The sequence below is a fragment of the Phaenicophaeus curvirostris genome, chromosome 5, assembly GCF_032191515.1.
Source record: "Phaenicophaeus curvirostris isolate KB17595 chromosome 5, BPBGC_Pcur_1.0, whole genome shotgun sequence".
NCBI lineage: Eukaryota > Metazoa > Chordata > Aves > Cuculiformes > Cuculidae > Phaenicophaeus > Phaenicophaeus curvirostris.
In genome coordinates this window covers 31,783,910-31,811,050 of record NC_091396.1, presented here as the reverse complement: position 1 = coordinate 31,811,050, position 27,141 = coordinate 31,783,910, and the positions used below count along the sequence as shown (strand labels likewise).

Sequence of the window (27,141 nt, the reverse complement as noted above, 5' to 3'; positions counted from 1 at the left end):
GACTTCAGCGTTAATATGGAACTCCTCCTTGAAATATTAAAATGGGCATCTTTAGAACTAACAGCTATTAGTGCAGCAGTTACTTTGAGCAGCTGTCAGGTGTTATAGCTTAAAAGCTCATAACACAGGCAAAACATTTGTTCAGACCTTACTGTAATCCAGTACTGAAAGATAACTGGATTGTCATCTTACTGCACTAGTGGAGAGAACTTTGAGAGTTTTTAGGCTGTGATACCCCTTTAAATATCAGATAGGCTAACAGGTTGCCATTACTCTGCACCATATAGCTGCAATATAAGGAAAAAAAATAATGTAAGCAGAACTGAAAACAACTTTGACGTTCCCTGAGGTGTATTTTAAAATTCAGCTACGGTTGTACTAAAAACACAGTCTACTTAGCTGATGACTTTTGTTTTGGAGTCTGTAGCTCTACTAGTTTCTAGACAGAAAAATTGAGACTTGGATCTCAATGCTTGTATGTTACTGCTGAGCTGTGAAAGCTTATCACATGACGCTACAGATTTCTTTAATTTGGACTCCTTTTGTTAGATTACAACCCTGAAATTCAGGGATTCTGGTTGTATCTATCCAAGGTTAATGTTGAGATTTATTCTTAAAGCCATCATTGTTGTGTTTGAAGGAGTTGGTTCATCTCACCCAAAATAATATGGTCAGATTTTATAGAATTCAAGGTTTAATACACAACCTAGTTAAGTCTGAGTTATTTAAGAACTTTGTTTCTACTACAGTGTAGTAACAAAAGTGGATCACTACAGAAATTCAGTGTTGCATCCAGACTCTCTAAAAAAGCATATTCGTTGCACTAGGTGTGTATTGGAGTCTTCTTAAATGTATACACTTATGTTCTGAAATTGTTTACTGTGCTTACAATTATATAGGGCAGCACACGGTCTTTGGGAGGCACAGAACTTCCAGGATTGCTCAGTTGAAACTCTCACATATAGTAGGGATTTATTCCTGATTTGAAGCTCTGAGCATCTTTTTAGGAACCTTAGATGTCTTAAAGCAGCTATTATAGGCAAGATCTTTTTGTTATATTTAGGGAAATAAATTTTTCCAGCTACTTTGTAACCGGTTAGTTGTGGGGTTTTTTTTGGTGTCTTTTTTTCCTGTAGTTAGATTTAAGGAAAACAGGGCAGTTGTATTACTTAATCTCTAAGGCTGTTGGTTTTGCTCTGTTGTCCCAAGGTACCTTAGATACCTTACCTTACAGGAAAAGATGACGCTGTTACTTTACCTTAGATTGTGTGTGGTTTGGGGGTGGTGGGAGGATAGTAATTTGTCTGGGTTTGGTTTTTTTTCTGATTTCTGATTTTTTCTGATGCTGATCAAAGCTGTGCAGAGGATATGATCAATTCTTTGTCACTGTGCAAAATGCTGTGGCTGCCCAGGGCAGAAAAAGTATTGAAAATAGAGGCTGGGTAAAATATATGGAAACAAAACCCCTTTTACAGCAACTGGAAATAAGTGACGCATGTAGTAGACGGGGTTGTGTAACTGTACAGTGCATATAAGAAACTCTTGCTGAAATTCTGTTAGTGTATTCCAGCTCTTCTGGAAGGCTAATAGGGCATGTGTTAATTTACATTAAAAGCCCTGATATTTAGAACACTCTTTCTGGCACCAATGCAGTGTCTACTTGTACGTTAATTCTTTCCATTTACACGTTGATGTCAAGCTGCAGCTCTTCATTATTTATTGTAAAGATTTGTCTGTTAATTTGATTCTGTTGGCTTATTTTGTGAAGGATGAACCTTACTGCGTTATACCTAGCCTGCATCTGGTCTGGTGACTGTACAGTTTTAACTGGGCATTGTTGTGAGAGTGATGTGAGACATGCTTTCAGGTATTATCTTTAGCCTTCCAGGTTTGGAGAAGAAAGATTTTTATCAGTCGTCTTGTTTTGTGAGGGATGAGGATGTTTTGTGAAAGGATGGAAAAGGAGCTTAATGTGGAGCAGTAATCATGAAGTATATCACAGCAGGAATGCAAGACAGAAGGGAGAAGTGGCAGACGAAGTGCCACTTATATAGGTAGGATTAGTGTAATATGAATCCAGAAAACCGCAAGATGCGTACCATGGCTTAAGTGAACGGCATTCATCAGAGCGCGCTGTAGCAGTACTGGTGCTTTTTCTTTTCACAAATATCTTATTCTTGAGATGTGAAGGCTATAGATTTTACAATTTGTGAAGTAGTTAGGAAACCAAGTACTGAGTTACCAGAACAGGTGCCTGGTTTCTGAAACTGGGGTAGAATAACAGTCTCTTGTCCTCAGCTAGGATTTATTTTTTTGAAGAATATTGCTTTTGTGATTAAAGAGAACAGGTCATCTGGAGCTTTACAATAGAGTTACACTGTGATGTTGGACTTCTGGTTGTATTACTTATATGCAAGTGATGATCTTTCAAATATATTGAAATAGTTTAATTTATGAAGATGGATGGTCTTGAAGATCAAAACTTCTTTTCTGAATATGACTACGCACTGATCACTTACTTGATTAAAACTAATTTAGAATTAGTTCCCTAATACCTTCTTATAATTAAGTAGACTTAATTTATGGGCAAGTATTTCCAAAGGTACAAGTAGAAAATAAATATTCACTTCCTATTTTTCCTATTGAAAATATCAGTGTTGTAGTCTGTGGAATTGTGCATTTTGAAAAACTTCGTATTGAAATAAATTACTTCAAAGTGTGCCAGCTGAAAACTTTTAAGTAAATCTTTATACTGCAGCTGGTGGTAAAATTTTTGACTCTTGGAAATGATGGCTCCTTGCGCAATACAGGGTATTTGAATTCTGATGTCTTTGTTTTTGCTCACTAGGACTTAAATATTGTTAAGAGTAGTAACTGAATATATCTCAATGGCCTAAAAATGACATAAGCTTCAACATGTCAAAAAGTGCTAGTCATTTTTGGAAATAGTTTGAGTTTTGAAACAAAGTAGTATTTATTAGATGAAAAACTGGGAAATGTGCTGAAAATAACTTTGCTTAGGAAGCCATCAGGACACTATTTTAGTTGGATCCTGAGTCTTCCACGTTTCATCTGTGTAAGCTCATCAGCCTATTGCTTTCATTGATTCCTGTAACTGTGGGAACACCAGTTTGTACAGCGTGAACTATTATGTGCTGTCTCTGGGCTTGGTGACGAGATGTTTTTGTCTTCCAAAACAAGGAAACTTGTTTCAAAGGAAGTGGTATTCCTTTTTTCCTCTTGACACTAGAACAAGAATGTAGTTTGGATTTGTGTGCTTGAGTATTGTTGGCTTGGTTTTATTTTTGTAACCTGGTCCAAATAGGATATTATTTGGGTGACTTGAGTTTGCTAAGAACTTGGAGCTCTCCCCTTGAGTGTTTGTGTCAAGTTACAAGCATTTCTGCTTAGTGGACAAACATGCTATTGGCTCTAATCTTGATTTGAAAAGTAAAGTTTTGAGATTGCCATTTCTTCACAACTTGATAAAACTACAGTCCTTAGAGAAAGCAGCTTAAAGTTTTTTCTTCATTGTGATGCTGTTAAAAGTATGTTGGAGATTACTGCGGGGGAACTAGGAATGTGAGAGAAAAGCACTAGGGTAACTGGTATAGGTATATCCGTACATATTGAATCCTGTGAGCGTTTTTGAGTGCTGTGATGAAGCTGTTGCTATCTTGCACAGTTAGAAAGTATCTTTTTTTGATGGGTCTGTAGAGCTGAACCTTTGAATCTCCAATCACAGCTCAGGGTTTGCATCCTCGATGTCATCGAATAATCTTGTCATTATTTTCTGCTTTGGATGAGTTAGGACTTTTCTGGAGAACCTTTTTATTTTAAACAGGGGAGAAAAAGGAGCAGGGAAGCAACTTCTGTTTTATTGAGAAGCCATGCTTTTCCTGGTGGTGTTAACCTTCAATAAGAAGTTTGTATAAGCAGGAGGGGTGAATTCCAAGTATGGCAAAGCCTGAGTCTGTAGTTTGTGTGTAAACAGTTGGAACTAAGTATTTCGTCTGTATGCTCTGTCTCTATTAACCAGGTTTGTTTTATCCCAGCAGAGCCATGCAATGCTTGCAGCAGCAACGTCAATGCAGTAAATTTCGGCAGATTAAAGGGGAGTTGCACGTGAGGGAACTGTAGGTGTTTTCTGACATGAAGAGGTTTATGCTAAGTTTTTTCATGGCTTTAAGCTGGTTTTAGACATTTGACGTGTTGCAGTTCAGCAAACTTCTCTTGCAACAATTGAATCTCATATATTGTCTCAGCCCAAGAAAATGGGAAGTTGTATCTTGCAAATGATTTATTCTAATTCCTGTGACTAGGATTTCATTAGTTTAAAATTCCAGGCTTTCAATTCAGTAGTGCAAAAAGATAAAGATGTTTAACCCAAACTCGCTTGTCTCCTAAGGACTGGGTTGCATGGAAGATTTTGTGCATAATTCTGCCCGTACTAGAACCTCAAGTGTATTAAATGATACCTTCATGTTTGCTGTTGAAAAGTGGGGGGTTTTTTATTGGTGCAGTTGAGAAACAGTTCTATGTAACAGAGGTTGTTTATTAGTTCTGGGGAGGAGGATTACTAATGCACTACTTGAATTTTAAACTTCAGTAACAAGTGTTTACTATACTGCATTAAAACCCAAAGGATATTTAACTGAAGGTCTTAGTTGTTGGGTCTTAGTTGTTGGGTCTTAGTTGTTGGGTCTTAGTTGTTGGGTCTTAGTTGTTGGGTCTTAGTTGTTGGGTCTTAGTTGTTGGGTCTTAGTTGTTGGGTCTTAGTTGTTGGGTCTTAGTTGTTGGGTCTTAGTTGTTGGGTCTTAGTTGTTGGGTCTTAGTTGTTGGGTCTTAGTTGTTGGGTCTTAGTTGTTGGGTCTTAGTTGTTGGGTCTTAGTTGTTGGGTCTTAGTTGTTGGGTCTTAGTTGTTGGGTCTTAGTTGTTGGGTCTTAGTTGTTGGGTCTTAGTTGTTGGGTCTTAGTTGTTGGGTCTTAGTTGTTGGGTCTTAGTTGTTGGGTCTTAGTTGTTGGGTCTTAGTTGTTGGGTCTTAGTTGTTGGGTCTTAGTTGTTGGGTCTTAGTTGTTGGGTCTTAGTTGTTGGGTCTTAGTTGTTGGGTCTTAGTTGTTGGGTCTTAGTTGTTGGGTCTTAGTTGTTGGGTCTTAGTTGTTGGGTCTTAGTTGTTGGGTCTTAGTTGTTGGGTCTTAGTTGTTGGGTCTTAGTTGTTGGGTCTTAGTTGTTGGGTCTTAGTTGTTGGGTCTTAGTTGTTGGGTCTTAGTTGTTGGGTCTTAGTTGTTGGGTCTTAGTTGTTGGGTCTTAGTTGTTGGGTCTTAGTTGTTGGGTCTTAGTTGTTGGGTCTTAGTTGTTGGGTCTTAGTTGTTGGGTCTTAGTTGTTGGGTCTTAGTTGTTGGGTCTTAGTTGTTGGGTCTTAGTTGTTGGGTCTTAGTTGTTGGGTCTTAGTTGTTGGGTCTTAGTTGTTGGGTCTTAGTTGTTGGGTCTTAGTTGTTGGGTCTTAGTTGTTGGGTCTTAGTTGTTGGGTCTTAGTTGTTGGGTCTTAGTTGTTGGGTCTTAGTTGTTGGGTCTTAGTTGTTGGGTCTTAGTTGTTGGGTCTTAGTTGTTGGGTCTTAGTTGTTGGGTCTTAGTTGTTGGGTCTTAGTTGTTGGGTCTTAGTTGTTGGGTCTTAGTTGTTGGGTCTTAGTTGTTGGGTCTTAGTTGTTGGGTCTTAGTTGTTGGGTCTTAGTTGTTGGGTCTTAGTTGTTGGGTCTTAGTTGTTGGGTCTTAGTTGTTGGGTCTTAGTTGTTGGGTCTTAGTTGTTGGGTCTTAGTTGTTGGGTCTTAGTTGTTGGGTCTTAGTTGTTGGGTCTTAGTTGTTGGGTCTTAGTTGTTGGGTCTTAGTTGTTGGGTCTTAGTTGTTGGGTCTTAGTTGTTGGGTCTTAGTTGTTGGGTCTTAGTTGTTGGGTCTTAGTTGTTGGGTCTTAGTTGTTGGGTCTTAGTTGTTGGGTCTTAGTTGTTGGGTCTTAGTTGTTGGGTCTTAGTTGTTGGGTCTTAGTTGTTGGGTCTTAGTTGTTGGGTCTTAGTTGTTGGGTCTTAGTTGTTGGGTCTTAGTTGTTGGGTCGGAAAAAACACCCTAACAAGTGAACTTTCTCCTTGTGCTTTCTTAAAGGCCTATGGCAAGTATAATTTTTGAGAGCACAATTTTTGTGAGCACTGTTGGGGTACTGAACTCTGATGCATGCTGTATGTGACTCTTGAACTATGTAGCGGACTATCTTGTCAGAACGTTTGGTCTTAGCACAGCTGCAGTATGTCTGGTTGGTCTGAAGTGCCGCCTCTGAGGGTAGTAAGTTTTGTGAAGGTGTTTTCAGCATACCAGTAGTTTTCCATAGTTTCACTGGTTTTAATCATCCAGTGTGAGGTTTTTAACCTTATTGCTTTCATACACTTCTAAACTGAACTTTGTTGTTTATGGGTCTGAAGAGAAGTTGGAGGGGGACCACAGTGTAGTTTTAAAAAAGAGAAAATAAAAAAACACACTAACAGAAGCAGGTTATGCTCTCACAGAAAGGGAAAAGATTGGAAGCTGTGATCTTGTTAGGTGTTTCTCCTGAGACTGCCTGTTATCCTCTATCAACAGAAAAAAGACTTGCAAGACGTGCAGCTGAGATGTCCACAGTTCTTGTCTCAGATATTCCAAAGTGGGGTTTTTGTTTTGTATAAGCAGACCTTAAAATACTGCATGCTTTGCATGGTGGCTTAAGAATGGTTTTGAGCTAGGAGTGATGGATAACTTGGCAGAACGTTTCATGTGAGATCCCAATTTCAAAATCAGCTTCCTCCATTCAGAGCTGACATATATTGAACCTGACCCTCGGGGGATATTACAGTGCTTATTTCTCTGATCAGACCATTGCGGGAGGAGGGCACTGCGAAAACAACATATTTTGAGTAACGTAATTTATCTTTTGAGGCATAATTTCTGGCTACTTCTTTGTTAATTATATGTTTAGGAATAGCTCGATATTGTTTATTCAAAAAGGTTTTAATAAGAATTTTAGGAAATTATGGTTAATGGAGTTCCAGTAACTCCAAATGGGTTTTCTGAGAAATTGGCTTGCAGTCCTCTGTTCTTAGTGAAGCATTTGCTTCTGGCTTGCAAAATAAATCTCGGCCTGCCATTCTTTTTCAAGTTTTCTAGAGGTATAACTTAGGAAGCCTCTCTGATCACTTCTTTCACTCTTTGTGTTTCTTTTTAAATAATAATGTGCCTTTCAAAAGAATGTTATTCAGGACACTCCAGGAATCTGTCTTAGCCAAATGCTCTGCTTCTTTAATGCTGATTACAAATGATCTACTGATTGTTCTTCTGGAGGTGGGGGGGCTTGGAGGAAAAATCTGAAGTAGCTGGTCACTGCAAGCTGTCCTGTTAATTCTCTAATTGAGTGGGAGGAGGCTTACGTTATGCTTCTGTTCTGTTAATGGTGACAGAATTTAATTCAGTATTGCAGTTTACTGTATATATGTCATGTAAAATGGTATGGAAGAGGACTGAGTAGCTCATGTCTCGTCTGCAGTGGTGAGACATTAATGTGTAATCACACTTTTGTGTTCTGACTGTGTTGTAAATTTAGATGTCTAAATTGATATCAATAGTATGTTAATAAATAGAAAGTATCATTGTTGGGATGAAATATGAAATTTTGACCTGCTCTTGACTTTCTTTAATAGGTAAGTTCAGTTCTACACTCTACGAGACAGGGGGCTGCGACATGTCACTTGTGAACTTTGAGCCAGCTGCAAGAAGAGCATCCAACATCTGGTGTGTGTGAAGGCCAGTCAAGAGTGATATTCATGTCTTACTGCAAGAAAATACTTGATTTTAATTTTAAAAGGTTATTTAGTATGGACAACAAAAAATCAATATAAAATGCTATCCATGTACCCTTACTTTTAAAATCTGAGTGAGTTCTTTTTTTACTCAAAGGTGACACTAACTGCATAGTTCATCTTCTCCATTTAAATGTCTTGGAAAATGAAGACTACTATTAGATTAAGCATTAAATATCCAAACTGAGAACTTGACAAACATGTTTATGATTGGGTTATAGAAAGCCTTTCTTCAAGGATTTAACCTAGGTTTTGGGAGAGTAGGTAGCTATTGACCAGAATTACCATTAATGTATCTACAAATGAACTTCCAATTGTGAAGCAAATGTAAACTGATAAATTTGTTCTGAAGTTCATAGATGGCATGAAACAATACATGGAGGTGTTAACATGTCTGAGGTTAAATTTGACTTACAGTTGAAATAGCCAGCTACAAACTGGAAAGCTCATCCACTACTGGAAAGATGCCCTTTCTTTCCCTGAAGGGACAGGAGGCAGAAGAAAGAAAAACAACCCTAAACCTCCCATGTGCCCCGCCTCGATACGCTTCACTACATAAAACTGCTCTGAAGCTTTTGTCATGCTGAATGCTACGAATTCCCCCCATGCATAGGTGGATTAACTATTGGAATTGAGTAACAAATATGAAAGGTCCCATCTCCAAATCTTTCTTGTGAAAGTGTGCTAGTGCCTTTTGTAAAGTTGAACTTTGACAAAAAGTTCTGTAGTCCTTGCACGAAGTTGCCCATGCCTGCCTCTGCTGCTTTGCATGTTCCAGATGCAATGGCTTTGCTGATGGCTGCTGTTAGGAAGTTACATGTGCTAATGGAAGGAACGAACTGGCCACATCCAAATAGCCAGATCTTGCCTTCAGAGAATATTTGAGTTTCAGTGAAGTAAAATTGATAACAAAGAATGTTTTTATCTTAAGGCAAGAAACTGAAGGGAAGTTGCATAAATTTGATACAGGTTTTACAGCCATGTGATTTACATGGGAAACAACCATCCAAAAGCTATGCAAAACTGGGGGAAAAAAGCAATGGTTGGATATGGACTCCCATACAGTAAGAGAAATTTCTCCTCATCTCTAATGAATGGAAATCGCAGAGGTTTAAGTTTATTTAAAGTTAAGTTTTTCAAAATCAATTTAAAATCAAGCAATTTGGTATACTTCTGTTATGTACACTTTTTGGCAGTTTTGAGACCTTGGTAAAAAGGTAATATTAACAAGAACTCTGTACGTCAACACGTAACAGACCACACTCCTTTAGTGATGTGATGTGTGTTTACACATCAGTAGCTAGCAGATTATAATACAGTTTTGGGTTTGGTGGAATAATTACTATCATGGTAATCCTTGTTAGGCAACTTAGGGACTAGGTGTTGAGAAAATTACATTGAGGGTAAAGGTAAAGAGTCTCCTGATTTACTGTAGCTAAAGAATTTATCACAGTACACAAGACTAAGTGGATACTTGTAATTAAAATACGTGATTGAAGGGAAAACTTAGAGAAACAGTTTTAGCCAGAATTTACAGGGAGTAAACATTAATTTGGGACACTAGAAAATTAGAATGGCCTGTTGAAATAAAATGTAGTTTTATAATCTGAAGTCTTTCCCCTGTTCTTATAGTGACACGGACTCTCACGTATCGAGTTCTACCTCAGTTCGCTTTTATCCACATGATCTAGTAAGTTTTTCTTACTTACTTTTAAAGCATGCAAAAAATCAGAAGACTTTCCAGTTTTGTAGCACTGATTAATCATCCTATGTGGTAGTTCTGTTTTCTTAAAGACTTTTTATCTGGGTTTAAGTGAAGATAAAATATTTATTGTTCAGTGTTTTCATATATATCTATATATTTACACACATACAGAGAAATTAATCATTCTGCATAGTACTTTAAGTATAAATGGTTTCCTCTGACCCAAAGCATAGTGTTTTTCTAAATCACGTGGAAACTGGTTTTTATGAGATTCTTGGACAGTTTTCCTTCTATGCACTAAGTTTAGCAGGCAGCAGAATAAACTTCATGTTCTGACCAAGAGAAACTTCAGTAATTTCTGAAAGGAATTTTAAAAATCTGTTGTTGGAGTCTGTATGGGATTAAATCATACACGGCAGTGACAAGGGAAAAAAGTGAGGCTCACGCTGTTTCATACTGCAAATAGCTTTAGAATTTCTTAGTTTTGTAATCTCAAACCTTTTATATTGCTGTCAAGTTCAGACTTCAGAATTAAGAGTACAAATATGTCGAGTATTGCTGTGTCATGAAAACAGTGCAAATGGTCATGATTCTTAAGGTCATGATTCTTTAAGCTAGGAAGGCAAAGTAAATTAGATTTAAGTATCTAATGACCTAATCAAGAAGGAAAATGAGATATGGATTCAGCATTTGGCAGAGAGAACAAAAGATCTCCATTTTCCCAACCATGCTTTTGATCAAGAATGTGCTCTTCAGATGTCTGCTAGAGGGGCTTCTTTTGCTTTCTACCATCTCCCTCAAAAATGTTGCCTTCAAAAATCTGCATTATTTGTTGTGTGCTGTTGGCTTGCAAGTATGGTCACATTGGAGGGTATGATTCTGCCTAAGGCAATCTCCTGTTTATAAAAGCTTAACCCATGTACCTTAGTGGGAATTCTCACTGAAATTTATTCTTAGTGCAATGAGTATTTTGTTATGATGACTCTTACCTTCCAAGAAACCAAGTCTCTAAAAGGTTGTCAAAAAATTCATCTGTTTTCTGACACAGTGATAAGCATGTTTTGTATTTTTGCAATGCCTGTAGAAAGGGGGTGTTCCTGCTACATGTTTTCATTAATATTTTTCTAAGAAGGAGAAGCTTGCTGAGCATAGTTATAGTAACTGTAAAAAAAAAAACAACCAACCACCAAATTTTGACACTGAAACGGTGAAAAGCGTCATGAGTGTTTAAATTTTACTAATTATTTTGAAAGTTTATGAAGAGAAAAGGACAGTGCTTTAAGATGTTTCTTGGCCTGTTAATGATATTTATGAAGTCGATTAGGTGACAAAAACATACTGTTTTAACTTTCCTTCTTGAGTATTCTGCTTAAATGTCCTTTGTGGTTGTTAGTACTACTATGTTATCTAGAACTCTAGAGTGACAAACTATAAAAATAAGTGAGAAATACAGTCAGTCATAAATTCTACTTGACTAGTTAGGGCAGAGCTTTTTTTCAGTTTCTGGGTATATTCTGAATACAGCGAATTTGACCACTAATGCGTGCATATGTTGCTGTGTCATGCAAAACCAACCATTCGGCATGGGTGTGCATGCAGATTAGCAGATTAAGAAATAAGTTGTACTTCATTTAAATGCAGAACTGGATTCTTCTTCTATTATGTTATTCCTGTTCACATATCAGTTTACTTGTCTTCAAATTTGAAGTTTTCAGGGTAAATGGGATAATGTGCTTGGAAGACATGTTCATGCTTCATTTGAAGTAAAGCATATGCTAAAATGCCAAACAGTTGTGCTAAAAGCAGAGTTAAATGCTGCTGGTGCTATTCATTTCCCACGATAAGGACAGGAAAAGTAAGTAGAAGCCTCAATTGACAGTGTTCAACATATTACTTTAAAGTGAAACTAAATTCTGGCCTTTTTTTCCAAAGCAATTTTCAGTAGAACAGAGTAAGAGAATAAAAATGAGCTTTTGTTAATACTGACTTTCTTTTAGCTTTCTCTTCCTCAGATCAGATTGAACAGGCTGCTTACCATGGATACTGATCTGCTGGAGCAGCAAGATATTGACCTGAGCCCAGACCTTCAGGACCACATGCAGCCTCAAGAGGAAGCAGCTCAAAAAGTCAAGCAGTACTATCGCTTTTGGATTCTGCCTAAGCTTTGGATTAGTATAAATTTTGATAGATTAACTCTTCTGGCGTTATTTGATAGGTGAGCTCCTCGTATGTTACTAGACCTCAGAAAGTAAACATTAAAAATGTTAACTAAGCTGCAAGTAATACAGATAAAGCTTTTATTAGGGAATTATACTTATTTACTGTACTTTGAAAGATGAATGAATAATACAAAGTGTCGTTTTTGTAAATTAACGAAGGCCACTTCCCTTTTTCCCCAGCAATGCCAAAAAAAAAAAAGCCTAAACCAAATTAACTTATTTGAATGGTCAGAAAGAGAGGCTATTAGCTAATTTCTAATCCTAGACAAAAACCTCCTCCAAAAACATAATTGAGAGGGTCTAGAATTTGGCATATGAGGTCCAACACAAAAAAAACCCCAAAGACTGTGCCTGGAATTCTTTATTTAACAAACTAAGAAAATCAACTCCTATCACCTTCAAAATAGTTCCTTTCTGAGTTGACACACAGCTGCATACAATGCTGCCAACATTCAAAGCAATTCCAGAGATCATTTTTTGAAAGGCTGTTGAGGATCTGTCATTTTATTTTCACACTTTCTACTAACAAAAAAAAAAAGTGTTTCTTTGAGCACTGACTCGATCTTTGGGAAGAGGGAGTCAGGTCTGGTAAACAGGGTGAGTGCTTAAGCACAGCCATGTTTTTATTAGCTGAAAAGTGTTTCACAGAGCCTTCTTGGCTGACACACACCAACATTTTCTGACTGAGGGTAAGAAACAGTATCTATTTGTATCTAGTGAAGTGAGAGAGTTGAGCCTTGTCTCACTCTGACAGGTTAGAACATGTTCTATAACTATCTCTTTGTGTCTCCCCTCCCACTCTTGGTTCTTGAGCTATAGGGTTAGTCTCAGTTTTTTGTGTCGGACCTCTTAAGATTATGCTATTCAGGAAGCAGGGGGAATTTACCTGCTGTTTGAAAGCATTTTTCCAGAGAGTCATCTAATTTAAAGTGTAACCTTTTGTTCCTACTGCATTTACATAGTGAAACAAAATGAACGTGATGCTCTTTGCAGTTACAAGCTTTTTTATATAGACTATTTTGATTTTAATACTTTCTCTCTCTTCCTTCCTCCCCCTTGCCCCACTTTCCTCTAATACAGGAATCGCGAGATCCTTGAAAACGTTTTAGCTGTCATCCTAGCTATTCTAGTTGCATTTCTGGGCTCTGTACTTCTTATAGAGGGCTTTTTCAAGGATATTTGGGTCTTCCAGTTCTGCCTGGTAATAGCCAGTTGTCAGTACTCGCTGTTGAAGGTATTCTAATTTCTATCGTGGTTTTCTATAAACAGTAGAAATAAGTTTGGTTTGGTGTTGCAGCTTAATTAGAGCTTTAAGGAAACAATTTTGTTTATGGTTTTAAAAGAAATAAGTAAACTTCAGCTTCATGGAAAGCTTGATGGGTAATCGTACAAGGTCACTTCAGGGGAATGGCTCTGCATACGTTTGTTAAACAGCCATTTATTTGTTGTTCTCATGCACTTTTTGTTTTTCCAAAGAGGACACTTTATAGGCTGTTCTCAACCACTAAGAAACTCTTAAGTTTTAATGTTAGATTGTTTTTTTTTTTAGTGGATACGCCTCAGTGCATTCATATCAACCAATTGTATATGAGCCTATTTTTAATCAGTCTTAATTTTTATTAGACAATTGTTCCTATTGCTGTGATTTAAGAGTGACTATTTACTGATGATTAGACTGTTAGGGTGGAAATTAGTTTTCAAATTTAAGAGGATAATATTTTTTATGTTTAAAAAAGGTAGAAGTTCTAAGAACTAGGTTTGTTTTAATAAAACATTGGTTATAGACATTTAATCTTTGAACTCATTTTATAATTCAATATATTGTGCTTGTAAAAGGCTGTAGAGCAGCTGAATAACATTAATTGTAGGTATTAAAAGAGCTTTAATCAGGGAAGTGGGGGAAGGGGAAGTAAACACAATTAGTTGTAGATTGGGTAACTTTTTCCATTTTATTTTCAGAGCGTTCAGCCAGATTCTTCTTCCCCTAGACATGTAAGTACATGGTCATGTGTCACTGTTTGATTTGGTCTTCTTGGCTTTTCTCTTCTGTACCTTCTGATAAGGCACAAGAGACTTATGTTGCCTTAGTGTGCAAGAAGGAAACTGATGCTGTCGTCTTTCCCCCCACCCCCCAATATACTTTGTATTGAGTCAATCACATCCTTCCATTTAAGTGTATTTTTTGCTATAGAGACGTATCATTATAGGTTTATTGATAAATCTTTAATATTCAAGCAGTTGTACTCAGAAGTACTCTGTGTTGTAATTTGCTGTTCTGGTATGAACTGACACAGCTTTGATTTTTCTGTTCAGGTCTTGCAGAGCATTCAGTTGCCCTAGTGTATGTACACAGCCTTATTTTTTCACTCTAAGCTGTGTATGCAGTGCTCTAGTGAGCATCAACATTGAATGTTAATGCAAGTGTTTATGTGCTTGTTGCACAATATGTTTATATTCCATTGTGCATCTGCTAGATTGCCAAGACTCTATTTTTGTTATGTCCCAAGTAAGATATGAAAAAGCATTATTCCTCTGCATCAAGTCCTTCATACTATTTGAAGTATTCAAGTTATATGTTTTCATGAACGCAAATACAGGTTTGGTTTTTTTTTTTCCCTAGTAGTATCTGAGTAATAAACTTCCAGTTGCTTTTTCTTGAAAATTGATATATTTCTGGCTTATGATTTCTACTCAGAATTTCTCTGGTATTTAGTGCTGCAAGGAACATACTATGAAACTCAGGGGAGAAGGGTAAACATAGCTTAGTTTAACTTAACTGCTATGTCCTCATTATATCAAAGCCACAAAAACCCAAACCTAAATTTACATCATTGCAAGGCACTGCTTTAAGGATTTTATGAACAGAATTTAAAGGATGTTACAGCACATTTAATTGAAGAAAAATGATTAATTTTGATTCTGAAATTATCTGTAGCAAAAGAGTAACTATTACTTTTTCTGCTAATAATGAATCAAATATTCTTTTTTTTTTTAACAGGGTCATAATCGTATCATAGCCTATAGTAGGCCTGTGTATTTCTGTTTATGTTGTGGTCTTATTTGGCTGTTGGATTATGGCAGCAGAAATATATCTACAACAAGGTTCAGGTTGTATGGAATGGCTTTCACCAACCCATTACTGCTGCTGTCAGCCAGGGACTTAGTTATAGGTGAGTGGCTTTTTCATGGATTTGAATTGTTTGCTTTATTGTGATAGAAATTTTGTTTGTAACGCTGCCCCCTCTTGCTGTAACAAACTGCAGAGATGGTGACTGCTGCAGTGTCATAGGAAAAATAATTAAGAAAATCCATTTTTGTCCTCATCCCTTAACCTTCTTCTTAACCTGGACCTGGATACACTCCCCCATGCTTAGACCTAGCTGCTCGCTAGTTGCAGGAATGTTTTGATTTACCTAGTGGAAAGTGTCCCTGCCCATGACAGGGGGTGGAACTAGATGATCTTTATAGTCCCTTCCAACCCAGACTGTTCTATGATAGAAGGAACTATTCTCTGTAGAAGGGCTTGTGCCAAATGGTTAGGAGTTATCTTAAATTTGGGTATTTGTGTTTAGCAGTTGGGTAGAGCAGTATGAATGCAATTTTTAAAAACGCTGCACATAGATGAAATCTTATTTAATGTGTCTTTTCTCAGGACAGGTCTATAAGCAATGCCAAACATTAATATTTTGACTATAGGAGGTACTTGTGCTATATTCAGAGTAGCACAGTGCATTCACAGTACTGTGGCAATTAAGTCCCTCCCCACTTCCCTGTTTCCAAACCAACCTAAAAAACCAAACAACAACAAAAACCCACTTCTAACCAACAAAACTTTCTCCCATTTACTTTCAAAATTTATCAGAGTGTATTGGAAATACTAAGTTATGTAATCTCAGGCAGACTCCGTGAAAAGGAGAGAGAACATAAATATTTTAAGACTGTCTTATCATGGGAACTTTGTGTGTATTCTTTAATGGAGCAAAGTTATTTCGGTAGTTGTATTTGAATCACCTCTCTGGAGGGGAAAGAAAATGTGTTAGAATTAATCTACGTTGAACACATGTGCCTTTCTGTTGTGCCAAAATACCTGTGCGTGAAAGACTACAGCAATTAAATGTTATGACTGCATGCCTCTACTCTAGTTCTTGCACAGTCTTCTGGCCAAGAAAGATTGTTTTAGATTTTACTTTGTTTTTTGCTATTAATTAATGAGCATTACTGACTTGAGCATTTTGGCAATTAGTTTTTATTCCTTTATTTTAGGAGCATACTGAGTTTCATACCTCATGTTTCCCTCTTCAACTTCCTGCTAGTAAATCTGCGTGTAAATTTAAATGTCTGGAGGAGAAAGGTCTAAGCCTCTTATTTATGAACAATGTTATCCAGGCATTTCCAAAGGTGCTTTTCTACAGAATCTATGGATCTATTGTTGCCCTGGCTTGCTTCATGCTGTATTTGTGATAGAAAAAGAAGACAAGACAGCAGATACTTTGATTAATTCAAGTTAAATAACTAATTTAATTTCCCTTTATTCATGCTCTGTCAATTCCAGAAGTATTTTCTTCCTTTTCCTATCACCTTGAGTCATTGCCATAGTGTATACCTATATCCCCATAAGGTAAAACTTAAGTGTATCTATGTAGGTTGTGTTCTATTGTGGAAGTGATATGCTTTTAAGAAGTGTCTAAGAGTCTGTTCCAATTTTAAGAAGATGTGCTGGCATTTTCAAGGGGCTGTGTCTGTTTGGGGATTAGGGTTTAAATTCCCTTGTGTTTTACTGGTCTTCTCGGGTATCTTGTGCCAGCTTATGTGGTTAATATTTCTTTGCAGATCTACCAGTAAAACATCTGCCGGAGCAGCTGTCATTTCTTAAACCAGAATAAAAACCTACACCACCATACCCCCTCCTGCTAAACAACACAGCAGGCCATTCCCCTACTGTCCCACCCTTGCCTTTGGAGAAACCCTTAATTGCTGAAAGACTGTTTCAAAAAAAGCCTTGTATATACCCCAAAGCAAGTGGGCTGCTAGCAAACATACTTTGTTAGCACAAAATAAAAAAAAACCAAAACAAAAAAAACCCAAAAAAACCCCAAAAAACCCCAAACCAACAACTTGGCTGCCTTTTTTCCACCTTCCCAGGCGTAGCTAATAGAACAACACAGGTGCTGGGCAAGGCGGTCTGTGTTCAGATAACATAATTGCTGTGTGTCCTTGCCAACAGACAAGTGAGGACTAGTATAAATTTTTGTGTCCCACGTGTTGAAGTTGATAAATTGGTCTAAATCTCCTCCATATTTATAACTTTTTTTTACCTAAGTGGTTCTCATTAGAAAACAATTCTGTTATGGACTCAGAAGCCATCAGAAATGGCAGCTTTTTCTAAGTTGTGTATTCCCAGATCTGTTTTGTAATTATGTTTTTAATGGCCCTGAGGTAGTTCAGCGTACAGGCCGTCATGAAACAGTTTTTTAACCTGTCAGCAAGAGAACACTTCATTTGCCTCCTATGTAGATTTCCTTGAGTAATGATTTGAGATAGAGGTTTGACTTGAGAATCCTGAAAAATTTCTTTCAGGTCCTGAGTAACTGATGCTTAGTCTTACATTTCCTGATTTCTGTCAGTAAAAAGATTCAGAACTCTGTTTTTCTCAAGTCCTGAACCTACTTATTTAAAAAAAAAGTTAGTAAGCTAACTTTTCCAAGGAGTAGGGAAAAATAATTCCCAAGATTTTTGGTCTCTGTCTTACTGTAGATATTTCTAACATGATATACTTGAGTATCCAAATATTCTGTGGATACAAATCATAAGCTTAGAATTGAGACTTGTAATCTTTACAGGATACTTAAATATTGGTTTCTTTTGTTCATTGAAGCTACAAGTTAATAAGGTTACAGAAAATTCTCCCTGTACTGTCAGATTTGTTCGCCAGGGTTAGTTTTATAGTTTGATCCTTCTGTCCCCCAGAATCTAGAACTAGTAATATGCTTGTGAATCAGTCTGAACTGATTAACAGTTGTATAAAAAAAAAAGTAATTTCTGCATCTTTTCTTTTATTACTTCAGGTGGGAAGTAAATGATATGCGCAGATTGGGTCATACCATTCTCTGTATTAAAATTAAGTGGCATTTGTTTATCTTTGCATTCTTAAGTTCTATAATTTGCAGAGGTTTTAATGGTTCTTAGTTACCCATTTTCATTTAAAAAGTCATTTAGGATAAGAACTTTTCAGAACTGGTGTGGGAAAATGAGTACAATTGTCAGGCTTCGTTAGTGGCAGGAAAACCAGGGATGAAATGCTTGGCCTCTCCTATGTGAGGGTGGCTGGTGTGAGCTTGTTCCTGTAACTCTGGACCGGCAGTTAGGTTTGGGTAAGCCTTTTTTACCATGAGTGAAAACTTAGAAATTTATAATCTATGCTCCTGACTGATATTTATTAAAAAAAAATGGAAAGCCTGAAGTGCACCCTTAGCAAGTTTGCGGACGACATTAAGCTGGGTGGAAGTGTTGATCTGCTGGAGGGTAGGGAGGCTCTGCAAAGGGATCTGAACAGGCTGGACCGCTGGCCAGAGTCAAATGGCATGAGGTTTAACAAGGCCAAATGCCGGGTCCTGCACTTGGGGCACAACAACCCTGTGCAGTGCTACAGACTAGGAGAAGTCTGGCTAGAAAGCTGCCTGGAGGAGAAGGACCTGGGGGTGTTGGTTGACAGCCGACTGAACATGAGCCAGCAGCGTGCCCAGGTGGCCAAGAAGGCCAATGGCATCTTGGCTTGTATCAGAAACGGCGCGACCAGCAGGTCCAGGGAGGTTATTGTCCCTCTTTACTCGTCACTGGCGAGACCGCTCCTCGAATGCTGTGTTCATTTCTGGGCCCCTCACCACAAGAAGGATGTTGAGGCTCTGGAGAGAGTCCAGAGAAGAGCAACAAAGCTGGTGAAGGGGCTGGAGAACAGGCCTTCTGAGGAATGGCTGAGAGAGCTGGGGTTGTTTAGCCTGGAGAAGAGGAGGCTGAGGGGAGACCACATTGCTCTCTACAACTACCTGAAAGGAGGTTGTAGAGAGGAGGGTGCTGGCCTCTTCTCCCAAGTGACAGGGGACAGGACAAGAGGGAATGGCCTCAAGCTCCACCAGGGGAGATTTAGGCTGGATATCAGGAAAAATTTCTTCACAGAAAGGGTCATTGGAACAGGCTGCCCAGGGAGGTGGTTGATTCACCTTCCCTGGAGGTGTTTAAGGCACGGGTGGAGGAGGTGCTAAGGGGCATGGTTTGGTGTTTGATAGGAATGGTTGGACTCTATGATCCAGTGGGTCTCTTCCAACCTGGTTATTCTATGATTCTAATAGCCCTATATTCGTTTTTACAGTAATTGAAGTAGAATGTATCTTCTGACTGTTGGTTTATATAACCTCTCTCTTCAGTCAGTTCTGAGTCATTGAAATAGAGATTTACATCGTGGATATTTTTCCTTAGAAATAATAGTAGAAATAATTCAGTGTTGTTAAGTTAAACGTGTGCTTCCAAATGTAAGAGTACATTACCATGTTATGTTTTTCATATTCACCACTTATTCACCTGTTTCTTTTTCCTCTGTAGTGTTTACACTATGTTTCCCTATAGTGTTCTTCATTGGTCTTCTGCCTCAAGTGAATACATTTGTGATGTATCTCTGTGAACAGCTGGATATTCATGTCTTCGGTGGTAGTGGTAAGTGTTTATGTCAATGGCAAAAACATTAGATGAAGAGCACCCATTAGATTAGTAGGCTGTAGTTAAAAAATAATGATTACATTGTTGGTGTTCTTACTCTCTAAATATAGAATTGTAATAGTATTTTCAAGAAGGCTAAAGGTTTTTCTTTCATTATTGAGAATTACAATTACTGTTCTAGTAAACCTGTTGAGGAGTATACATTCTTCCTCAACTGGTTTCTGTTGTAGCTGTTAACCATTCCCCTGGTAGTGCTGTTGAATGAGTGAGGAGGTAAATAAAACCACATAAGTTGCTCTTTTTTAAGAAAAAGAATAAAACCAAAACAACATTTGGAGAAAATTAGTAGTTTCTTTGAGTTGGAATTTTTTTTTATGTTAGAGGGGTGTTGCAACTAGGGGGCTGGTATCTTTCTTAAATGATCTGACGTATTTTGTGTTCAATTCTAATTACATAACACTGTTTAATTATTCTTTCTTTTCTATGACATTCAGCTACCACAAGCCTGCTTGCAGCACTTTACAGTTTTATCTGTAGTATTGTGGCAGTAGCATTGTTGTATGGACTGTGCTATGGTGCCCTAAAGGTGAGCAAAATTTTAGATAAGGCATACATTACTGTTTTGGGGTTTGTTCTCTGCTTCATTGTATCTTAGATACTTAAATATGCAGAAAGTGAGTTAGAAATGTTCATGTGACTTGCTACAGTTTTATTCTTGCTCAGCTGTGAGGTCAATAAAGGAGATGTAGTGTAGGAGCGAAGCGTAAGTATTAGTTTGGAGAAGTGTATGGTTTGTGCCGGCACTAACAGGCTGGTTCTTTTGGCCATAAACATGTGACATTTACCTTCAGTTCCATTCTACATTGGTTCTTGAAAAAAAAAAAAAAAAATCACGTAAGTGGCTTGTTTCTATCACAGTCTTCATATATTGGTTTGTTAACTTCTTAGGATGGTTCATGTGAAGATGGGTTGGTTTTTTTCCCCAGTGCTGAAGACCAGAAACAGTCTTTTCAAATTTATCTTTAGTTGAAAAGAAACCAGGAGATTGTTTGTAGTGTCAGTGAAAATGTGCGCTTGTCTGAAAGGTGGAGGAAGCTGACCAAGTGGTAGTAGAAAAAACCCCAAATCAACAACTCTCTGGCTTGACTTGTACCATTCTGTTTGAAAACAGTGTGGTGTTGGTTCTATTTGTTGGTTTCTGGTGTGTGCCAATAATCAAATGCTTTCCGTTCGCCATTAACTCTAGCATGTTTTTCTTCCAGCTCAGAACTGACTGGCTCTTTTCTACTCTGTTGCAGAGAGTAGAAAATTGCTAGAGGGAATATTCCCATGGTGCTGTTACCTGCAGAACATCATTAGCTTTCTGGGAATTTGTACATTCTCATTAGCCTTTTGTAAACACATCTGTTCAAGATAAACTTTAGCAGGAGTCACTGTCTCATCATTTCGTATCCCATAAAGAGATGTAAAAATAAGGTTTAATATGAATTCGATACACTAGAAAAAAAATTAAACTGGGCAAAGACATCTGTAACTTTCAAAATTAAGATGTGACTAAATAGTAGTCTCAAAAATGCAGGAAAATGTTTGTACGGGCTATGAAAACTTATGACCATTTAATGGTGAACATGGTGTAGGCTTAAGAAATGTTTGATGTATTAGCATTTCTGATCTATGGTTGGACATAGGTAAATATTGAGCGATATTTTTGTACTAAAATTCCTGTTTTATTTTTGTGGATTTGTAGTTAATTTTTCCATTCTTTTACTACGATATATATAATTGTTGTATGTCAAATGTGTTACATACTTTTTATTAATATTTCATTTCTGTTTCCAGGATTCTTGGGATGGGCAGCATATTCCAGTTCTCTTCTCCATTTTTTGTGGTTTGTTAGTGGCAGTATCGTATCATCTCAGCAGACAAAGTAGTGACCCTTCTGTGCTTTTGTAAGTGACTCAATTCAGTTTGTGTTTCTTCCCTAAGGAACAATCAAGTCGCAAGGGAATATTATAATAGATATTAGATAATAGTACCGTTTGAACTGGAAGTCACCAGCATTATGAAAAGTAGCATGATATTGGTTCAGTAGTTAGAAATCCTCAATTCTTTCACCCAGTTCCTCCAAAGACAACCTTTTTCTCGCTTCTTACAGACCACTTACATGCCGAAATCTGATTTAACTGCCTGCTAATAATCTCCAAGATGCTAGTCAGGTGCCTTTTTCTTGCTGGTCCCTGTTTGCTGAATGACCTGGACCCATTCTATATTTAAAGAAGTACTCAAAGCACTAATTTAACCTGAAGCCTGTACATGGATTTTTTGAACAGTTTTTCTCACCTAATTTGTTACTGTGTTCTTATATTGAATGTACGTCCAAAGCACTTGTTCAAATAAGTTCTTCTCAGGTGCAAAACACTAAGGATCTGTTTGGGTGTTGAGCATTCCTGTCTATCATAGGGAAATAAGTATTCATGTTGCTATTTTGAATTGGAGTATTGAACTGCTGATGAGAGTATTTCTGATTCAGTTAACAATTCTGTTCCAATAGGAGAAACACCTCCCAAAGAATAGCCGATAGAGGCCCAGTTGCATACTTAGATTAGACAGAGCTTGAACTTTGATTTATATTTAGCCATAATGTTGGATGAATATGGAAGGCAGTAGTCTGAAGCAGATAATGAGGGGCCTTTTCTGTGAGATTAATGATTTGTGAGTGTTTACGTAGAAGGCCAATTCTTAGTTTTGGGTTGACAACTGAACCTTGTCCTGTTACTTCTTAGTTCAGGTGACTTTACTCAGTTGGTTTGATGTCATCCCTAGATACTTGTCCTTTTCTTTCCAAGTACTACAGTCTGAATACTTAGGTTAGACTGGCAGGTTCACTTGCTTAGTCAGGTGTCGCACAGTTGAGCATTGCTTTACTTTGCAATATGTAATTGCCTTTGAAGATCTAGGGTTCATTCTGTAGTGAACTTCTTATCCATAAAATGAACTAACATATATTTTTGTACCATATAGTGTATTGTAAGAAAAATCACATTGAGGGGTTGTGAGATACTTAGGTATGGCCAGCAGTGCCACATATGGTCTTCTAGAAGCTTAGGTACGTTTTTTTGGGCTCTAGCACCAGCAAGGTCTGCTAAGAATTTAGTGGTTATGTCAGCATAGCTAATTCATTATTTAATCAGTGGTATACATTTTTTTTGTTGTTGAAGTTTGAATGAAATTGAGGAGTTCTTGGTTTTCTAATTGGCTTTGACAAAAGGGCAGCTTCTGAACTTTGCACCAAGTTACATTTCTGATTCAGTTATTTGTGAACTAAAGTTTTATTTCCTGAATATTAAGAACTCCACTTAGAATTCAGTATTTTTTGGTTACTTCTGTTGGTACTGGAGAAACTGCTGTTTGAGTGACATGTGGCTACTCATCTTTAGTTGTGGTCATCATGTGCAACCAGAGAACTAATTATTTTATAAAATTGAGATCCCATGTTTGTAAATTTGCTCAGCTATGTGAAAGCACTAGTATGCCAGAATTATTTTCTACTCATAGTTAACTTATAATAGAACTTTTGACTTCATTATTATTATGAAACTACATGGAACAATACATGCTTTTCAGTGGGTTCTTTTTTGTCTTTAAGCTCTTTAGTGCAATCAAAATTTTTTCCGAATTCTGAAGACAAGAACCCTGAGGATCCTCTATCTGAAGTAAAAGATCCTTTACCTGAAAAGCTTAGAAATTCTGTGGTAAGTAGGCTTTTTAATTTTTTTTTTTTTAGTTCAGTCTAAGTATTTACTTTGTTGGCTTGTGTAGCATCAATCTGGATCTTACTTAGCTGACAACATATGTTAATTACCATGATGTTGATTAGAATGAATAGCAGGGTATTTCCTTGAAGTCTGCAGATGAAGCAATGTGTTATACTGAGAGTATAAAGCTTATAATGCAGTTTGAGTTAAGGGAGGAATGTGAGTGTATTGGAATTCCCTGGTGTGAATTCAGTGAAATATCATTGAGGGTTTTCTTTTAGCTCATATTACTAATAATAAATGATACTTGTTTTTATGCCAAAGTGGGAAAGAGTTAATGGTGGCAGAACTACATTAGCTCGTTATTTCTAGTAATTGTGAACAAGAGCTTTGTGTGACTGTTCCAGAAGCAGAAAATAAAAATGGTGCAAGGCACTGTTGGGATTTTAGTGGGGTGGTTTGTTTGCTTGTCTTTTTGTTTTGATTTGATTCTGTGGTTGGCTGGTTAAGAGCAGATGTAACTTGTTCCATGCACACACATTGGATTTTTAGTAGAAATTCACTCTAATTATGAAAGTAGTAATGCTTAAACATTATTCTCCTTCACATGGTGGAGTAGTAATTAAAGTGTTTAAGAAGCTTAGTATTTTTAACTTCTACAAAAGAAGGTTGAACGTTCATTTAACCCGATGTAGGGCTTGGCTGTAGGGGAATAACTGTATAGGTGAGTTTCTCCTAGTGCAGCAGGCACTAACATGACAACTGCAAGTAAATATTTAGAGCAGAGAAACTGTAGTTTATTTAATGCTTAACAGGAAAGAATGACCACAGGAGGTGCAAGCTGCTCTTCAGCTCTCTGACTGTGTTGTTAGTAACCAAGGAGGCAGGGAAGCTGAAGAATACAATTCTCTTTCAGTGTTTTTTGAATCAGGACTTACTCATTTAAAAGAAAAAAAAGTTCTATACCAAGAAGCTAAGATCTTGCAGCGACAATTGTGTGTAATTATTTGGCTGATTTCAGAGTTGTTAATCATTTAATGGTTTTCTGAGCTGAAATTGCGTTTAGAGTGAGAACAAGTCTGAAGTTGGAGTGGTAGTGGCCCTAAGTAGGCATTGCCCCCTTGTGACCAAGTCTAGCATTACTCATTTTGTGATTTCCACCAGCCACCCTTGCCCCTTGTGTTATCAACAGCTTCTGTTCATTTTGTAAGGGTCACAGAAAATTCAGACTCATTCCTCAGGGTCGTTCCCTTTTGTAGGGAGATGGGGGTTAAAGAGCCTAGTTGTTCCACCTAGTCATTATTTCTGCCTAGGCAGCTGTCTTCCAGAGCTCTTAATTATCTCACAGGCTAAGCAATTCTTACATCATAAATGGGAAATTTATTTAGCCCTTCCAGCTTTATCATCAGTGCTGTATGGGGGTCCTTATATACCCTCCACAGTCCAGAATGAGGGAGAGAATATGTTGTGTATATTTATTTCTCCTGCCCCACTTCAGGTATGTATCTTTCCACTTAACTTACTTGAACTAATGCTCTTAGCTGTAAGATTTATCTTGTGAACTTTGATAATTTCAATGGAAGTAATTAACAGTGGCATAATTTGAATATCTTTTAAATTATTTCAGTACTACCTCTGATGGGCTGTAAGAATCTCAAGAGGACAACCAAAGCTGGTACTTCCTAATAATATTTTGTTTTGACTCCCCAGAGTGAACGACTGCAGTCTGACCTGATTGTGTGTATAGTCATTGGTGTACTCTATTTTGCAATTCACGTCAGCACAGTATTTACAGTTTTACAGGTAAGGTGTTTAATTGTCTGCCATTTGTCTTCTTCATACAAATACTGAGTTACAATGCTTATTCTGGTAGTGCATGGGCCTCCTGACTTGCTTTAGATGGTCTTCAATCATGTGCTTGCCACACTGTATGTTTAAAGTTCTTCACATTCCAGTTTTATGTGCTTGAGAACTCTCCTACTCATGCTCTTATGTAGTTTTCTCATGTTCTGGATTTTAATTTTAGTCTCTAACACAAAATGCCCCCTTTAGCCTCATCTATCTCAGTTAAATAATGTCAGGATCATTTTGGAGTAAGGAAAAATGAAACTTTTTTTTAAAAACAACTTAATGTTTGATTCTTAGAGACTGAGAGGCTGAATCTTGACTCAGCAATTGCATGCTAGAATGGCTGTTGGTAGACCAGAGTATAGGAGAATACCCCTTTACTGGAAAGTTGGGGTTTTTCTACAGGTCTTCAAAAAGCCTTTGGGTTTTTTACTTGTCGGTCTAGTGAATATTATTTCTTTGGATACTTTCAATGTCTGCATGTCTATAAATATAAAATTCTAAATAAAATGCGACCAGATCCTGTGCTCTAATTTGCATAAGTAAAGGCATTTGCCTAAGGAGTTGCAGTTAGTAAATTTCTTATTTTGGTAATTCTGTAATGGAACCATTGGTTATCTTATTAACAGCCTTATGTCAGGCAAATTCAAGTTTCTTGCATGTATTTTAGAAGGATTTTACCTTGTTGTTGCTGCCTGCAGTTAGAAGTAAAAAACTAATTTTACAGAGCATGTTTGCTTAAGCAGCTTTAGGTTTTCAGGTGAATTGTCCTGTAGTTTTTTTTCCTGAAGAAAGTATCCTTTTATGGTATGGTTGAAATTCAGCGCTCCTCCTAAACGTTGCTTTCTTCCATATTTGAGTAACTTGGCTATATGCTTTTTGCTGGTTGTATAGTTTGATAAGCTTAGGCTTCACAATTTCTGAATCAGGGGCTTATAATAAGCTAATATAATCCTAATTTTGCTATGACAAATCTAGATATTTGGAGGAAATTTTAATGTGTAGAAAGCATAACTGAAAGTGTGTGGCCTTGGTGCAGGGCTGCTTATTCACCTTCTTAAGAGAATACAAGATTAATGATTTGTTTTTTCTTATGCTTGTGCCTCCTTTTATGTGATAGATGAAAATAGAAATTGAGTTCAGCCTTGAGAGGATAATAGCTTTATCATTCATAAAATAAAATGCAGATGGATCAGAAACAATGCACTGTTCATGATGGTTACTGTACTATTTATATTTTAAAATGCTTGCAAATATGTGAAAATTTCTTAGAAGAAACAAGCATTTATTGTTTGATCTTAGAGTTGGTAGTACAGTTTCTCATGAAGAAATACGCTCCCTGCTTACTATTACAGGAGCATCTGCCTAGATACTGGAGAAGGTATTACATTATTAGTGTCTCTGATTTTGTTTATAAGACACAATCCTTAATTTATTCTATTATTTTTTTTTAGCCTATTTTAAGTTATGTTCTCTATGCATTGGTGGGTACAGTGGGCTTCGTGACCCATTATGTTCTGCCTCAACTCCGAAAGCAACTTCCTTGGCATTGCTTTTCTCACCCGCTGCTGAAAACCAAGGAATACTATCAGTATGAAGTTAGAAGTAAGTATCATTCATGATATGTTTTTGAACTTGCTGTAACTGTTGACCAACTTGTGTTACTTGTTGATACTCTTAATCTCTTTAATTTATTATTCTCACCACTGGCGTATGTAATGACATCTAACCTAGAAATGTATTTTCCTCAGATCATCATGCTTTTTCTATAACTTTTTATGTATCTCTTAACTGATAATGATAATGTATTACATGTGCTAATGCTATCTCAGAGCGGTTCCCTTAAAGTGCTATCTTCAAAATTTTAAGTTGCCAAGTTTGTGCTAATGTTTGCTGTATTTTTTGTGAAGGTAGAGTAGGTTTCACTAGGTATTTGTTCAAGATAGTAAATTTTCAAGTGTTTCGGGTATGATGATTGCTCTTGGAGATTTCATCTTGATGTGGATTTGATTCTTAATGGTGGTGTTGAC

At 37.2% G+C, this 27,141-nt stretch overlaps 1 protein-coding gene across 5 annotated transcripts in view; it reads left to right on the top strand.

Annotated features, from left to right (window-relative positions):
* Positions 1 to 27,141, top strand: part of PCNX1 (pecanex 1) — a 95,644-nt gene that overhangs the window by 40,769 nt on the left and 27,734 nt on the right. For 4 of the 5 annotated variants that reach the window (XM_069858194.1, XM_069858193.1, XM_069858196.1 and 1 more), the window contains 12 exons: positions 7,716 to 7,806; positions 9,507 to 9,564; positions 11,577 to 11,794; positions 12,879 to 13,032; positions 13,758 to 13,790; positions 14,797 to 14,968; positions 19,395 to 19,505; positions 20,003 to 20,094; positions 21,348 to 21,457; positions 23,155 to 23,260; positions 24,974 to 25,066; positions 26,566 to 26,716. In XM_069858194.1, coding sequence (XP_069714295.1) covers positions 7,716 to 7,806; positions 9,507 to 9,564; positions 11,577 to 11,794; positions 12,879 to 13,032; positions 13,758 to 13,790; positions 14,797 to 14,968; positions 19,395 to 19,505; positions 20,003 to 20,094; positions 21,348 to 21,457; positions 23,155 to 23,260; positions 24,974 to 25,066; positions 26,566 to 26,716 — 1,389 coding nt within the window. The remainder of the gene's footprint in view (positions 1 to 7,715; positions 7,807 to 9,506; positions 9,565 to 11,576; positions 11,795 to 12,878; positions 13,033 to 13,757; positions 13,791 to 14,796; positions 14,969 to 19,394; positions 19,506 to 20,002; positions 20,095 to 21,347; positions 21,458 to 23,154; positions 23,261 to 24,973; positions 25,067 to 26,565; positions 26,717 to 27,141) is intronic. The other variant, XM_069858195.1, reaches the window with a different exon arrangement.